The 17,776-nt window shown below is 42.4% G+C and overlaps 1 protein-coding gene and 1 long non-coding RNA gene across 4 annotated transcripts in view; both read left to right on the forward strand.

Annotated features, from left to right (window-relative positions):
- The window catches only part of LOC132911628 (complexin), a 330,756-nt gene that overhangs the window by 256,246 nt on the left and 56,734 nt on the right, over nt 1-17,776 (forward strand). Inside the window, exon 1 of one of the 3 annotated variants that reach the window (XM_060968359.1) lies at nt 10,570-10,672. The exons of 1 other annotated variant lie outside the window; for it this stretch is intronic. In XM_060968359.1, coding sequence (XP_060824342.1) covers nt 10,660-10,672 — 13 coding nt within the window. In that variant the 5' untranslated portion in view covers nt 10,570-10,659. Of the gene's footprint in view, nt 1-10,569; nt 10,673-10,852; nt 11,059-17,776 lie in introns of those variants that run through there. One more of the 3 variants, XM_060968360.1, reaches the window with a different exon arrangement.
- LOC132911631 (uncharacterized) overlaps nt 1-17,776 on the forward strand; it is a 271,608-nt gene that overhangs the window by 197,098 nt on the left and 56,734 nt on the right. The window lies entirely within an intron of this gene.

The raw sequence follows: 17,776 nt of genomic DNA on the forward strand, positions 1-17,776 counted from the left end.
CATTTTTCGGACAGCCTAATATATACTATATATGTCGGGACAAATATAAAAGTAAGTCGAAGTTACGTTGCAACCTAATCTATTCCATGAAAAGCAGTTTAGGGGAAAGAGCATGTTGATCGCTTATCACATACCAACGACGATTCTTCCATATTTTTCTTGAACTTGAGAAACTTGTTAGCAATAAAAAAAATACCATTGGGTTTTAAATGATCCAAAGAACGCAGCGAATTTAATCGTTTGATATGTCCGTGATAATATGCAAATACTGGATAATTTGTCTATTTTAGCCAAAGTGATCTTCACGCGTTCTAACTACGATATCTTATAATAAAATATATATTTTAGGGGAGGTATTTGGTCCATTTTATTTATCGTTGCTTGCATCAAACAAAAATTTCGTTTCAAGTCCCTTTTTAGTCGATTTTAGCAAAAAGGTGTATTTCAAGAACTAACTTCTGCTTGCAGTTAATTTACAAGCAATCGGGAAACGATACTTCTACTTCGACGGCTCGGTCAGCCAACAATCGGAGAAAATCATCGTGATTCTTCTCGGTCGTGGAGCAGGAACGCGCTCCTTACTCGTTTCATTGAAATAGTCCGCCATGATCCAGCAGACCAGCAACTTAAAATCGAGCACGAAGGGCGTTTTAGCGAGTTGTAACGTATAACGTCGATTTAAGGCCATTTTCATTGACTTGCCAGCGAACACCTTTTCGGCGACATATTGCAAAGAAAAGAGGTTCAGCAGGAAGTAGTAAAGTGATTGCGAAAGGAACGGGTAGAAAAACGCCGGAGGTGGACGCGCCTGGTTTATGATCACGGATATATTCCATTTTCGTCTTCTGGCCACTTTATCCGTCTCGTGGAAGGCCGGCTAAAGTACGTTTGATTGTAAGCTGCCCGCTGTGGTTTAAGACTGATTTACAGTAAAATGGTGGTGGCGTGGTTCGCGCGCACGTGAGTGGACTTCAAGGATTCCGTTGCCGAGCGTTAAGCTGCTGTTAGTTCCACGACGGGCTTCCCTCGTTCCTCGTTCCAGCTCCTACAGTTTTGCTCTTGGTTTATCCATCTGCTTTCGGTATGGGAAGGCGGACACGGCGTCTTTCCAGCTTCTCTAAATATCCGTGAGCTTTATCTCTTCCACTCTCGTTGCTCGCTGCAGTCCGGCGATTCTTCTCTTTCGCCCATTCAGAGGCCGTTGCTTTGCTTACTTGTTCGCTTCGCTCCTTGTGCTCGTCTGCCTCAAAATTTCCCTCCTTCCATTCGCCGACCGTACGTACAATTTCTCCGCCAGCCGCCGACTTCCCCTTATTTACCGTTCCACCTTGATTCCTCCGTCTGTTGCTTTTCTCCTTTTGCCCACGCCTTTTAAACACTCCCTTTGTCCGTTGTTCCTTGCCGTCCGTGGCTCCTCCTTCGATTCCCCGATAAAAGAGTTCCCATCGGGTGTATGTAAGCGCCAGGAAACCAGCTTCTTTCTCCGCCGCTTTCACCCGTTCTTTTTTCTCCCCGCAGCTCCTCGCGCTCTGCTAGCTTGCTGCTTTCTCGTTTTTCTTCGCGTCCTCGATTCAACCGCACACCGCCACTAAATCGATCCGGCGGCAGCGAGAGAAATGACAAGCCGCGAGATGGAAAAACGCGAGAGCGGAGAAGTTAAAAGGAGGAAAGCACGTGCAAGAAGGAAAGCGGGATGGAAGTAGAAAGGGAGCATCCGTAGCGCGACTCCGACGAGAAAAAGAAAGACCATGGCAATTAGGCGGACGATTCAGCCCTCCTTAAGAGGATCATCCCGGCACAATGTAGTCGGAGAACCGGTCGATCGGTGCCTCGGCGTGAAATTAAATGACCGCTGCTATTTAGACCCGGATAGAACAAATTGCTTCTACGGACACCCACGGACACATAGTCGACAGTCAATCGTATATCGGTGATTGGATTATTACAAGGCGTTCGGTTCGCACTTGTGTATCCTGTAAGCGACTTACACAGCATTGTCTAGGGTCTTTTACAATATAACTTGTATTTTTTCTTTTTATTTATTAAGGTTTTCGTGTTCCTACAAATATTTGCCATTTCTACATTCAGTACACTAATAACTAGTTTCCTGTTATTAAAACTATATTTTTACACAATTCAGGAACGAAATATGTGGTGTTGGTATTTGTGTATTCTTGAGCATTTCACAAAATTTTATACTGGTTTTAAAAATTTATACAAAACTTGTCACTCACTTTTCCCATATAATACACCGTTTTTCGTTTCAACTAACGATAAGCTATATTCAAATATCCTGATTTAAAGGCACAAGCGATATGAAAGTCAGAAATTCAACGAATACAAACCTAGCATATCTTTTTCGCGTGATTTCCATTTTATAGATACGTATTTCACCCTGTTTTTCTCGTAACTACGTAAATATCTGCGATCCAGTTTTAAACATTGAAGCAATAAGAGACTTTAGCAACCGCCTTTTATAACACAACCTCGGAAACTAGTTTGTACGGTTTCGATTCTGAAAATAATCGTAGTAAAAGTCCAACGACAGTAGAAGTTAGATCGAATTCTTTTGACGGAAGTCGCAAGGGACGTGAGGCGATCACAGGGAAACAGTGAGCGGCATCAGGACTCGATTTAACGGAAATGCAAACTAATGGTATTCTTTCGGCAAGACGCGTGTGTCTTTATAGGAGCGTTTCGTATCCGAGTAACTGAATTGCCACGTATACGTTCTCATAGTAGTTGCAGAGCTTCGCTGCACAATAGTAAGCGCTAGACGCCTTATCTACTACCATGCGTTCCAGTTAAACTCTTCTCGTTCTAGTGTCGCGTAGATCGTCGTTTCCAGTTAATTCGCCGATATTAATGCCGCTGAATGCGCAACCTTACGTTTCATAAAAGAGTACAAAGACTATCGGAATACTTAAAAAGAGACAAGAAGAATCGGAATACTTAGAACGAGAGAAAGATTATTTGTACAGACTACTTGATTTCGTCTTTGTCGCCTAAGCTTTATTACCATGATATTTTTTGTATGCTCCGTTGCCAGAGAATTCGAGCAGTAAATACAACCGCAAGGTTTCACCTGTACTTAGAAGGTTTAACGCGAATGGGGTTAGGTCTATTAACTTGACGTCCGTTTCTGCTTCAATTTAATTGCATCAAAGAGACGAGACAATCCCTTATTCGAGATTCAATGGCATTCAAAGTGATTCTACGCGTGTTACGTCGCGCGAGCAACGTGATCCTTCGCTACTTTTAGTCGACTGTATAAGTTGTTATATACATACGCTACTAATCGCAGATATCCGGATACTTTCGTCGATCCGTAGCTACAGTATGTGAATCTTACCAGGTAGACAAATTAATGATAAATCGGTAGTAAGAAACTACATTTACTACCATCTTACGCAATCACCAAACTATAACTCGAAGATACTTACATACTGATAATCGTAGCGATAGTATATTTTAATATGTACTTACGTATACTACATATTTTTACTATTCAAATATCACTACTTGTATTAACATTTGGGGTCTTTCTATTAGTTCGGAAGAATCTTCTTAACTTGTATAACAAGTTGCTCTTAATTTCATTTTAAAATATATCTTGTTAACTACCGATTGACACAAGAATCAGAAAATCAAGAGAAACGGATGCGTCGTATCATCCCCTTGTTTTTAGTCGCGTCAAAGAGACACGAACGAACTAGTCTCCGTTTCAAGCTTAATACAACTTTCAATACGATTCTATTCTGCTTAACATAATAAGCATTATCAAAAATACTGATTACTACAAGATCAGTCGCATCACTGATACTTTTACCAAACTCCTCTACGATCTTCAGCTTCGTATTAAGGCACCTGGCAGCAATTAACATAGAAATCAGGAAACCACTCATTTACATCGCGTTTTCCTCTGTAAATTCCCTTCAATTGCACGAAAGTGATGCTCTCTTCCTTTCGAACTTAATACGACAGCTTTCAGACTGATTCTACTTGACGAATCAATTTCATGTTTCGTAAATCTATCTCTGTTAAACCCACCGGCCTCATCTGTCACCGAATGCTCTGTATATTGGTGTGGAGAATCAAGAATTCGTAAAATCAGCTCGTAGGCGAAAGGTTGGAAGGTTTTCCCGATCGGAAGGCAAAGTGAGAGGAGAAGAAACGATAGAGCCGGAAGCATGAGAAAAGAAAGGGGCATCCCGATCGTCTCAATTCAGTCGTGTCGGCGGCTATAAAGTTGTTCTTGAAGTATTCCCATATCACCGGCCGTTGGTATGCCAATATACCGGTGCCTGGGCTTTGTCGCCCCTTCTCATTCCCGGAGCCACGCAGTCCCTTCGCCAACGTATTCCCTCATCGACCCGCTCTCGTCGTATACCGTCTCCCAGGAAGCCATCGCATACCCGGTTTCGCACGTGGTGGTATGTCTGCATACCATCGAGATAATGATTGGCAGCAGGACTGCCTGGAGTCCGACCAGGACGACGACAATCCTCGACAATTCGTGCCGGCCTAGCCAACCCTCTAGCCTCCAGACGATATTAAACCGAATTACTGAGGAGTCTTCGGATCCCCGTGATTCTCCGTGATCAGGCTGGTACTGCGAGAAGCGAAGCAAAAATGCGATCCGAAACGTGATCGAGTGTAGCATCGTTTTTAGGTCAGGCGAGTAACACCGTAGGTTATAGCGCCAAGCGTCAAATATACTCGTATTCTGTAAATTTCGTGTCTTAATGCTGATTTGAAAGGTTTGTGTCGATCTTGTTATCGATTAGCCACATAGAAAAGGAACCTCTAACGTCGTAAGGACGTTCTTGAATATGGAGAACTTTCCGAGGACGAAAACGTACGATTAGCTTGGACACTATGGGAAGGGTACAACAGGCTGAAATTTCATTGTACGTAACGTAATTGTTGACATTTATCTGCTGTAGAAAAACTGGAAATACGTAGCCTTTGTGTCAGATAGCAGAAAGGCGAAGAATCTTAACGATGAAGAAGCGATTACTTTAATTTTGTGTTAGATACTTCTCGCGGTATTGCTGACAGTTACCTGTTCCGGTGTCTGCATTATACCAATTCGCTGGTCTTGTCAAATACAATCTTTGGTTTTGTACAAGTATGGTATTTTTCTTAGCACATGTGTTCCAACTTTCCCTCGCGCGTTTCTTTCTTCGTACGATTTTGCGATTCGCGTCGCGGACTCGAGCGCAATGTCGTCACGTTAATGAGATAATTTCACGTGGCCGGATATATTAAACCGTTTCGGTAATTGCGGACGTTAATAACGATAGACGTGTTGATGGAACACACGGGCAATCCGTGTTTCGGCATACTAAGCGGCGCAGACGTGATGAACTCGTCCACCACTGTAAATACTCGGACCTAATCAACGCAAGATGGGCGGATGGGAATTACAGACGAATTTCGTGGTAAATATTTGTCACAACCGACAAAAGTCCCGAAGGGCGCTTGTTTCGAGATTTCAATCAGCCTGCATGCTATCATCCAAGAGTCTCTATTACCGGACTAATTATCACTAATTAGCGTTGGTTTAACCGGTAAGACCCCCGTGACCGTACAAACACAAGCTCGTTATCGTCTCCTTGTCCACGATCAAACTTTGCGCGTATAACGCTCGTCGAAACATCTTCGAAGCTGCATAATTTTATTCGTAAAATTTCAAGGAAAATATCTTGATTGGTAGGTTTGCAATTATTCGACACCTTAAAGGAATGCAGTACGCTATCGCTCAGGATAAATACTAAATACCCCGAGAACGTTACGCGAGTTGTAGTATGAACCAGATTTGGAACGGGTCTATGCCAGCCACGTACAAGAAACTAACGCAAATGCTGTTAATGGCGAATACTCGAACATTGATACGACGATTAACTCTCACGTTGGAAATATTATTCCTCGTTTTTCTATCTTCCCTTTAGAGAATTATCGTATGAAAAATTATTATAAATTTAACAGACTCAAGGAACTTAAAAAAACACAAACCGTAGCCACGACGTGGCATCTTTACGAACCATATATTGCAGCGTGTTCTCGCGTACTCGGTTTGCGTAACAGATGCAATTTCCAAATTCCACCTTTCTGCGAATCGCGTTCAAAATCCGACGTACATCAGAAACTAGTAAATTTATAATCTCAAAACTTTACGTACGAGTTGATGTATCTTTTCAGAAGGAGCTTTTCGAGGGCTTAAAAAAAAAGAACAGGTAAATTAGCAAAGTTTAAACCTTCTTCCTTTAATGCGCCTCGGCCTGGCAATTTACAAAGCGATTTTTTTCGAATGAAAGGAACGTAGTAAATGACACAGAACACGACCGATAATTCGACAGACAGATTCGAAGTCAAATCGCTCGATTTCGAGGATCCTTTGACAGCGTGGCCCAATCAGTCGAGGAAAATTGATCGCTTGAGCGCGGGGATGCGCTACCTGTGTAGTTTCAATTCACGAAGCGCAATGGAAACCGATATGTTTCGAACTTGCAGTCGTAGCTGTGAGCTCGGCTAACGAGCTGCCTCGCAACGAGCGGCTTGCGTGATCCCTGTCGTGGATTTGCGTGCAGATATGTGCGTAGGGAATTCTTCGAGCCAACAAAATTCCAAGACGCCAGCCAGTGAGGTCGTTTTACCTGCTTCATTTAGTCGCTTATACTTGCATATTTCCGCTATCGGAAATACCAGGTGTTTTTGCGGGATATCAATCTCGTTGTCAGCGTTGCCTCGGAAGAGCAGGATGAAGGCCAAAGACGATATCGATACCGTTGATCACAGTATCCGCAACCCTTTTCTCTGCACGGTTTCGATATCCAAATACTATTCGGTATCACGAGGAACAAATGGATTTATAGAATTTCTAACAAATATTTGAAAGACTGTATGTACGCTCATTTTTTCTTTTTTTTTCTCCTATTTTATCGAACCAAGGAAATTGGATCTTGCGATTGCTATCATTCCGAAAAGCTGCGCTTCATATTCGATTCAACGACGGGTCCGATGGCATTAATATTCATGACGAGCGTATATTTTTTTTAATCACTTTCGATATTCATTGCGCGCCCGCAGCTATCGCGTTTTTCAACGAAATTACCTTTTCTCCTTCCTTTCAATCGATAAATTTATTTTTGCTCTACCCTCGCCCCTTCTTTTTTTTTTCTTCCCCTCAAACCAGTCCATTTTGCCGAGATTCGACACACATAGACAGATAGATAGATAGATAGATAAAGAGAGAAAATGGGGGGAGAAGCAGTAGATTTTTTTTCAAATGTTCGATCCACTGGAAGCGGCAAGGATCGACCAGGCGCCATAGTGCAATTACGCGGTCGGTCAATCGAAAAATTCGTCGCGTTAAACGCACCTGGGCGAAAGGATGTCTCTAGAGAGGGTGTATCGATTTCGCGTCCGCCTTTAGCCAGCCAAGAATTTAACGTCGTTTTATTCATTAAATCAGTACCACGCCGCTGGCGAAACAACTACCGGTTCTTTTTCCAAACCAATGAGCAACGAATCTAAAGAGATTCGCTTCGCTTATATCGTGCTGAATTTACGAGGCAAAACGGTGTCCAACCTTGGGTATCGTGCCAATGAAATGTGCACAGGGGTCGCGAAAGTTGAGCGGCGACAAGTCAAGTCGAACGGACAGTGGCAGAGGATTTAGGCGAATCAGTATCCTGACGGTGCCGGACCCCGGTGTTAGGTTACTTGTTTACTCCCGAGTGCCGGAACGGCCGATGCATTATTCAACGACTGCTTGTATTTATCAAGCCGATAGCCAACTCGAGACCCCGTGCACACACGAGGCGGAACACGCGCGAGCACGTCAGTACCAGGCGGTCGCGTAAACAGGTGAGAGATCGCCTTGAATTCTCTCTCTTTCTCTTTCTCTCTCTGTCTCTCTTTCTCTTCCTTTTGAGATTCTCGTAGCCTCGTACAAGTGGATTGCCGATGTTTATGGATTCGGCCGCCTTCACGGTTTACCCTAGCCTTTCTAGTCGCTCGGCTTACGCGCCATAAGTTAGCAACGCTTCGCTGCTTTATCGCGAATAACCGGGACCGAGATTTTCTTTTCGTTAAGTGGTCAGGCTTGTTGAAGCGGCAATAGTCGACTTCCATCGAGTCGTATCTTGCTTCTAGTCGTTGCATTGCGTTGCGTTGAGCGCGTGAAGAGAAGACCCGTGGAGATTTTAGGGGTTGCTTCATGGGGTATGTCGCTGGCGATTTATTTAGCAACATATTGGATACAACATTGGATGGAGAGGTAGAATCTGCGTAGCGATTTATTTCAGCTTCTATATCCTAATTTGTTTCACATTCTATATTATAACAAATGGTTTACCTTGGACATTTTGCAGAGTTTTATTTATTATGCATATTTTGTAGGTTTTTGGATATCTCAAGTTTACGTATGTGTACTTTGTGTTTTTGTGTTCCGTGACTTTGTATTTTAATTAATAAATGTTTAATTAATTTAAATGCTTTAATAACAGAAGAACTGTGATTTTATTACGGATTTAATTACGGATTTAATTACGGATTCTTTTGTCCTAGTTGCACATGCATTTCAAACGTATTTTGTAACATACTGGATGCAGCGATTGAAGAAGTGGAATTTGAATACCAATTCGTTTCGTCTTCTGTGCATTATAAGTAGCTTATCTTAGTTTGCATATGTTTAAGTATTACAAATATTCTTTACATTTTGTAATATTTTGAGTTTTCAGAAATCTATGAATATCCGCAGTTGATTTATCAAGGATTTACCAACTTTCTGTTCTAATTAATATTTCTTTCGTGACATAATTACAGATACGTTTACAACAATTCTGCCCTTCATGCTGATTGTTAGTAACATGTCCCATTCAGCGTTTCGAAGCTGGAGAAAGCTCAAGTTTTATTGTTTCCTTCGTAAAAGCTCATCCTCGTTTTCGACGCGTCGCTAATACGACTGATCTCGCGAATCTTTGTTAGAAAATAAACAAAACCACTGATCTTACCAGAAAATAATAGCATCGAGCAATTTTGAGGGATGAAAGGAAGGGTGAAGTTTCTGATATGTGCGTGAAAAGCCCGATAAATCTTCGAGAACCGAGTGTCTGGAAGATGAAGGGTGCGTGTTCCTCTCGGTGTCTATCAAGTTCCTATTCTGCGCAGCGTGGTAGATGGACGAAGAGGATGGAGACGTAGGAAACGAAGGAGAATTCGAATAGGCAGAGAGAAGAGATATACGAGTGGTACAAGCAGCGATAGAGGCGGACAATGAACGAGAAGCCAGACAATGAGCGAGTGAATCGGGACGGAGGGACTCAAATGGGTTGGTAAAGGGTAGTAGCAAAGGGCAAGTTCGATGGTAGCGATCGCTAGCTTCGATAAAGCTAGTCGAAATAGGAGGAGAACCGGAGAATCTGGTCCTCGAACGTCCTCTTGGCCGAAGGTGGCGTCTTACCTTCCTACGTACTCGCGCCGTTAATGACACGAAGATCGTAGGTCCTATTAACTACAAACCGCAACTAGACCAGGTTCTAAGTAGTGGCAATAAATTATATCGCTCATTAAGCGAGGCTTGTACGCGGGAATATTCCTTAATGGGTTTCCGGTGGCGCGCGGAATGCGTATGTTCCGAGAACCTTTCGCGTTTAGTAATTGCAATTTCACTTGAGTGCAAGAATCGCGTCCTCTGTTGTACGTTGCCGTCTGTGTCCCTGCCGCTTGCAGGCTTCCCGCTTCTTCCACCAAAGCTTTCACGCGTGATTTTACGCTGGCGAAATTTCACCGAGACTTACGTTTCTATTTCACTTGCATGAGGGAAACAATAGCCGGAATTGAACTGGATAAAACTCTGCTCGAATTGTTATCATTGACCGGTCGGTTCTTCCGCCGCCTGGCTTTTTCAAACATTCGACCCGGCTAAATTGGATGGATTTTCCATAAAAGCGATCGGCGATAGGGGAACTTGCCAACGCTGCTTATCATTAACGTTCGTAACGTGAAGAAAAATCGGTGAAACCTGATCGGTATTCGACGCCCTAATGGAATTAAATCATTGAAAACAAAGGAAAAAGGAGAACGGCGGAAGGCGGTGTTAGCCCAAATTACAAAGCCGTTCTTTCCTGACCCAGTGTCGTCGATTTATCTCGAGGGTGAGCTGCGACGCACTTCCCCTAACATCACCCGCGACCTCGTCGATTGGAGCTCGCGCGCGCACAGAATCCTCGCCATCCACCCAGGATCGTACGGATGCGTGGACTCTGGTTTTCTCGGAAGGAGAACCGATCGGCGTCGGCTCCACAGAGTCCCGTAGAAATATTAGGCGCAGGGTTACAGGCTGGCTCTCCACACAGAGGCAAGGCTAGGACGCGGCAAAGGGGTTAGAAGAGCGTTCCAGAGGGGGAGACCAACATTTTTCTACCCCTCTCTGTCCACCGTGTACCCCTTCCGACTATCGTGGAAGCACGCCCACTGGAGAATGTTGGTGGGGAACTCGGTTCTTGATAGGGGACGCCGACGATGCTAGCGGCGGTGGTGGTGGTGGTGGAAGTGGTGGTGGTCGTCGTCGGTACTGGCAACTGAAGTCTGACCGAAACGACGCCAGTACTACTGTCGCCAGCATCACGAGCGCAGCCACGAGGCCGAGTCATGGACATACTGGGTATGTCCGCTAGAAAGCCAAGCATGCACTACTTAGCCTCTTCACTTGCTCTTGTTGATTCCTCGCGGCCGCTACGTACGCTATCAACGCCACGTATCGTTGCAACAGTTACGAACGAGACGAAACGCGCGAGTTATACGAGTTCGTCATTCCTCCCGTTGCCGATATCGATTCATCGATCATAGTAACGCGAGCAAAACAGAGCTGGAGCCTGTCCCTTCGCGTTCGTTTTCTACCACGCTATAAGTTCCATGGTTTAGTTTTGCCTCTTTTTTCGCTTCACCAGTCATTACGTGTCATCGCGGCCGCAACCAAGGGGACTGGCTCCAGAGTGGCGCGCCACCAAGCACCACGTTTTACCTGCCTGTAGCAGCGAACGGACTCAGGTATTGTTCACACCAAACATAATCTCTGTCTTTCTGTCTCTCCTATCTTCTGGCACGTTAAAAAAAAATATCCACCTCGAGTTAACTGCGCGAAACTTCCAGATCGTTTCCATCTATCTACATACTTTTCTTTCTAAGTTTTTATTACTTCGGGATTGAATTGACAATTTTTCGGGAGAACCGTGTATTTTCTGGATGTGCTTGCATCGCTTCAGTGTTCGCTATGTTCCGAGCTTCGTTCCAGCATCTCGTAATGTGTCTACGATTATCGTTCTCGTTTAATCTGTATGTATATTTGTTACTACCCACAGGTACGCTAAACGTGTGTAGATATACGTGCGTTGCTCTACTTAAACGAGAAAACTTGACCCGACCTACGCAATGCAGCTTCGTGCGTGACGATCCTCCTTAAACGCCATGATCTACTTATATCATACTCTGTATATTTAAATTTTTAACGTGTCGTATTCTCGGATCGTAACGAATAGACTGCGAAATTCTGATTAGACAAAACTTAATTGCTCGAGGAATAAAAATTTATCTTTCATCTTTCGCTCGCAAGATTTTAAATCGATGTAATATCGAGACCCGCCTCACTCGCTAGACCTTTCACTCTTCCTTCGTGAAACCAAATTTGAAACGATTCCAATGCTCGTTTAAGACGAGGAAAAACAAAAGAACAGAGTACGTTTCGATGGAAAACAACCGCCTGGTGCAACACCCCAGTTACGAAACTTTGCTCGTTACCGCTTTTAGAATCGTCTCGAAATGCATTCAAATTCTATCGACTATATTCGAGGCTTGCGCACGGTGAAAAAAGTTAACGAAACGGTTCAGGAGGGTTCGGGAGAGTTTGCCTGCTATAAATTCCAGCTACGCCAGGCGTTCTTTATCTCCACAGAATTAAAAAAGACCGGTACACCTCGATGTATACTCTCGAGCGCGGTTTCTAGAGAAAAAAGGAGCTTTTAAGGTCAGCTTTTCCAACGAAAACCAAAGAAACGAATTCGTAAGAGCCGATGTTCTTGTACACGGACAAGACTCATGACCCAAAAATTCTTTCTAGCAATTCTTTTCAGAACATTTTGCAAGTTCCAGCAAGTTTCGATTACGCGATGAATTGTGTGTCATGATATATTGGGTTGGCAACTAAGTGATTGCGGGTTTTGTCATTAGGTGGTATTGACAAAACCCGCAATCACATAGTTACCAACCCAATATATCCAAAGTCAATAAAATAATCTATGTTCTCGCGGCCAATTGTCCGTAAAAATTCGACATCGAAGCTGTGTTTTCATGCTCGGCGTTTCCTTTGCTTGAAAACTGTCTCGGGCCACTCCCATTTCCATGCTCCCGTTGTATTTCGTAAACACAAGTGCTCTCCAACGTGTCTGCCTGCATACGACGTTCCGATTCTACTCCGGTGCGCTTTCTCGTGTTTTTCTTTCGCGGATCGAAACTTCCGTTTGAATGGTTTCAACCTCGATAAGGTAGCTCTCTCGTAGTTAGGCTATAGTGTGCGTGAAAATCCTTCGCGGAAAGATAAACGTCACAGATTATAATATATTGTATATTACGTATTACACGCTGGTAGTTTTGTACGATTCGATAATTCTGTCATAGTTGAAATCATTTACGCGACGTACTGTACTAGTATAGTTTTGTAATAAATAACTTGTTTTGTAAAAAATAACAATGGTAATATAAACGGTCGTACACTGTACAGTTTTCCAATCGCAAAAACGTGCCTACATTCAGAACTGCAGTTGCCCGTTAAAACGTTTCATCCGGCATTTCTTTATTTATCAGAATACGTTGAAATATCCAAAGAGATCGTTTCTGTATGATTCATTCTAATTATACAGTTTGAAAGACAGAGATAACGAAATTAAGAAATTCGTAAGAAGTGAAGTGAATTGGGCTTCTGTGGGTCTCGAACAATGACCGAATATTTGAAATAAAAAGAACCGAATTTTGGGATAACTAATGGTGTAGGTTTTGTCAGAGAAGGGTAGAACGATGCCAGGAAATCCACCATTTATTTGGCTTTCCAGAGACACGAATAACGACTAAAAATCTTCGATACAGAGAAAAACGAAGACACGAGAAAGTACTAAAAGTTCAGATTTCTGGAATGTTTAATGGCAGATTTGATCTAAGAAGGGCGATCAATTTGCCTCTTTCTGAGGGACTCGAACAATGAGCAAATATTTTCAATCGTAGCAAGGAAAACAAAGACACGAGAAAGTAATAAAACTTCTGGCACGTTTCGTCGTAGATTTTAAAGTAAGGAGGACAGAAGGATCGCAGGAAATCCGTCATCTGTCTACGTCGTTCAACCACGCGTATTTCACTTGGCAAGCCCGAAACACGGCTGGTTTCGTCGGTATCCTGACCCGCGCAAAATCAATACATTACAACGAGTCGTAAATAACGCGTTGACAAGCCGGCCCAATATCTATCCGTTTGTTCCTGGCCGCGTTGAATCTGCTAACACGGCAGCCCGTTGACGCTCTAACTCCTTGTAAATTATTACGGGTTCGCGCTCGCTTTTCCAGCGGAATCGCGCTTTCGGGCGCGTTCGCGCGATAAATATGCCAACGCGGGAAACAAGGGGTAGAATCAGGGGTATGTCGCGAGAGTGTGCAAAGAGACAGAGAAAGAGAAAGGAAGAGAGAGGGGGGAAGAAAGAGGAAAGAGGATATTTACAGTCGAAGCGAGAGGAAAATCATCGATCGTCCGTACGACGAAAAATTGAACATTGCAAGAAGCGTGTTGGAACGAGAGAGTTTGAGAGTGGCAAAATTTTCGCTTATTCGACGAAGCTGGTCACGTAACGAGTGCGAATATATGCAGAGCGGAACGCGCGAAATCGATTGTCTGCGTGAAAGAGTCTGCGAAAAACGTGACCGCCGTAAACAAAGTCCGTTTGCCGGAGGGAAATTAATTTTAGAGGCAACGTGGCGCGAGTTGGAGGGTCGGAACGCCCTTCGAAAATCAGCTTCTCATTAGCCACAGTGCAGTAGTTTAGGTTTAGGTAACGATTTTCACCAGGCACGTGTGGTTCGCTGGTAGCGAGCAAACGCGAGGGATAGCGTGCGGGTTAATTAGGGGAAAGTTTTTTCGTCACGCTGTCGACTGTGCTTCGAAAAAATGGCGACCTGTTTTCGGTAGCTGGGTGTTGGTGTAGAATGTGAACGCGACTGCTGCGAATGTGTACGTGCTCGTGGAAAATATGGACGAGTAAAAATTTACAGGATACATATACAGTAGAATTTTAATTATTACACCACCAATTAAGAGAACAATCGATTAATGGACAATTTTGAGGATGGTATATGAGAAACAAGGGTAAAAATTGAAAAAGGTTGTTACATTTTCATCTGAAAATTTTCCAATTTAATATCTATTTTTATAGAATAATTCGAAGATGATTAAACCAACGATTCTGCACGATGATGCGATTATTCAAACGGCGTTATGTTGCGCTCAGTTCAGATATACATAAACGAACTTTTACTTGTAATGTGCAAAAATATACATTACAGATAACCACAATAAAATGCTAAAATTATACCATTTAGAAAATGAAAGAAACTGTTGACGTTCTACTCGTTTAGTGATTTGTTCATAAAAATCTAAAATTGCATAAACATTCGCAATCTAACAATCACATAGACTTCGTCAGGACTGATAAGCAAAACGCTTAAAATATGTTGTTAAAGACTGCAGCAATTGAAAAATTGGAATTTGAAAATTCAAAAGTTTGCGCGAATAGAAACAAATCAATATCGGACACGTTTAATTGCCGGTGAACGCCAATTCTCGTTCCAACTATAACCACGTTTGGAGATCGAAATTCAAATTCGGTTCCCGGGACAGATTGCCCGATGGCTGCTACTCGTAGTTAGCACTGAGTTGGATACTCTTACCCGTTTCTATCCCATTCGTCGAACAATGTTATCCATTGTGGATTTAATTGGGATAACACTGAAGACGAACAAATATAGCTACATTCTAGTTGTTACTACTTTAAACCGCTCTACACTCGCCGGTGTATTTCACCGGAATAACCACGGACACATTTGCTTTCGAGATCGCTCCATCCTACCAACAATAGCGTTTCTTTTTACGACTGTAATGAAACTTCCCTCGAACACAATAACCAGCGAATTTACACGCACTTTTCCCTTAGTAGCTCGCTAATCCATCGCCGTGCAAGTCGACCATCCACGTTAGCGATATGAGAATAATTAACCTCGTCCATCATTTTGGCGAGAAAGAAAAAGAAATAAAAAGGTGTTGGAAGGACGATCGTTATCGTTTACCGTGTCTCTACGTTAATAAACGAAAATATTCACACGCACGCTGTAATAAAGAGTACTGAAACGCGTTCGATATTTTATTGTCGAATCTATCGAGAATTTGCAGCTGGGATTTTGCAGCCGGCGTATCGGTAAACGACAGATGCAAAAATGTTCGTCCGACCGATCCGATCGTTTCGAGCGTCAATAATTTAATTGATTTAACGAATACCAATGCAATGGGACACGAAATATACAATTCAGTTTATTCGTTTCCCGATTCAATTACGAACAGCTCCGCGAATTACTGTTTCAAATTCCTTGGTGTCTCGCGGCTGTTCTAGCCCATCGTTCCTACGATTCTTTAAAATTTCACTATCAACGGTGTTCAGTCTCGTTTCGAAGCTGTTAGTTAAGATTTTCGCTTATCTGAACGCCTTGCTACCGTTTCACGCGCGCATATAAAGAAAAATACAACTGTGGACAACTAGCGTTTTGTAAACTGTAACCATAAACGACGAAAAAGCTTCGAATTTGAATTTTATAAGTCTAACAAATATGTAGTGTTTTGCAAAAGATTATAGTACATATCATTAAGAATAACAGAATGTAGTTACTTACTCGTGCAGTGATATTCTGTTAGATAGTTGAGGTATCTCACAAAACGTTCCATCTAGAATTAGAGACAATTATCATTTTCTATTGTTTTCAGTCGTGTGTTTTTTATGAGACAGAAACAATTGTTAAACGATAGATTTTTTATTCGGCTTTCTTTAACGCCAAATATAGTGGGTCTTTAATTCTAAACTGTAGATAAACGATTGTAATTAACGCCGTATATTGAAAATAAAATTGGAAGATATATTTGCACTTGGATCTTAATTGGATCTTAATCTATTGGATCTTAAAAAGCGATATAAATTTTGCCTAAAGTACCTACACGGTTCTGGTAATTGCAAGAAAAGGGAAACTGTGGCCGCGTCGCTCTAACGAATTTACTGGTTCTAACGTTAAAAGTAGAGCAAATTATACAATTCTGTTCTAACGAAAAAATCGATACTATTTTGTTACTATCTCGTTTTAGCCACATATATATATATATATATATATATATATATATATATATATAATTAAATATTATTCTATCGTTTAATTATACATTTTATAATTAAATTTCCCATGAAATATGTTATTTCACCGTATAATACTATGGTTACGTTTACGGTTGTAATCACTCTGATTCTCTAGTTCTCGATCGCCAAACATTTTCCAATCGAAGAATTCTATCGTTCGACGCATAGGACACGACGTCTGTGTTCTCGAAAAAATAATCCAGGCGCAATAGGTGGATTGCTAATTAGCAGGTTTCAAGGGGACGTTGTCACGAGACAGGCGATCGTTGAATTTCGAGATAATTAATAACCGGCCGGTGTGACGCGCAAAAAGACGACCGTTATCGACGACCGGTGGGTGCTACGCCGACTCTGAATCGCAATTAATTTGATTTCACCGACAATAAGAACTAATTACACGGGAAGAAGTCGACGTTCACCGTAATAGACCGCGATGGATCGTTGTAACCGCATAGTTCCAAGACACGAAACTAAAGATTCACGCTAACAACAAATCACAGAACCGAAAACACTTACCTAATTCCAAGCTATTGTATTTCTCACGCGTATCAAGTAGTCGTAACGATCGAGTTATTTAATTGGCGATTTGCATCAGAATCGGAAGAAACAAACCTTAATTCGCAAAACGGGACGAGGAAATTTCGCAAAGCGGATTTGGCATTTCGAATATCGCTACGGTTCGTCGGGTTTGCCCGATTCGCAGAGGAATTCCGTTCGGTCACGTGCGTGCTAGAACGTGCAATTAGAATCGGTTAATCGTTAGATCGAAGCGACCCGATAGCGTTCACGCGAGAGAACTCGGAACTATACAATTAATCCTCGAACGTGAGGATTATCCTTATCCCGGCGTAGCAATAATTCCTGCTGTATTTTGCTTGAAGCTAGTCGAGCTTATCGCGCTTCGAGCGTTCAACTAGTCGAGAATAATTTAAAAACATTATCAGGTCGGCAACTGTTAGCTTCTTGCCTGAAATTTCGTTCGGTGGTAAGGCGGAGGAACAAGAAATGTCGCGGAACAACTTTATCGAGAAAATTCAGTTTCAGTGTTTCAGTCCACTGGAAACGCCACAACCTTCGTCCGATGAATGTAAACTGTGTTGTTCATAAAATGAAATTTATAACTTTACTTAGACACCATAAAAAGGATATTAGATTAGCCATTGTTTTACGGTAATCGTAGCGATTCTTGTCCAACTCAGTGTTTTATTCAAATTTGTTTCTAACCGATATGCTAAATCTTTTACGCTATCCTACACAGATATTTCGAACATTGCAATCATC

The sequence above is a fragment of the Bombus pascuorum genome, chromosome 11 (assembly GCF_905332965.1).
Source record: "Bombus pascuorum chromosome 11, iyBomPasc1.1, whole genome shotgun sequence".
Classification (NCBI taxonomy): Eukaryota; Metazoa; Arthropoda; class Insecta; order Hymenoptera; family Apidae; genus Bombus; species Bombus pascuorum.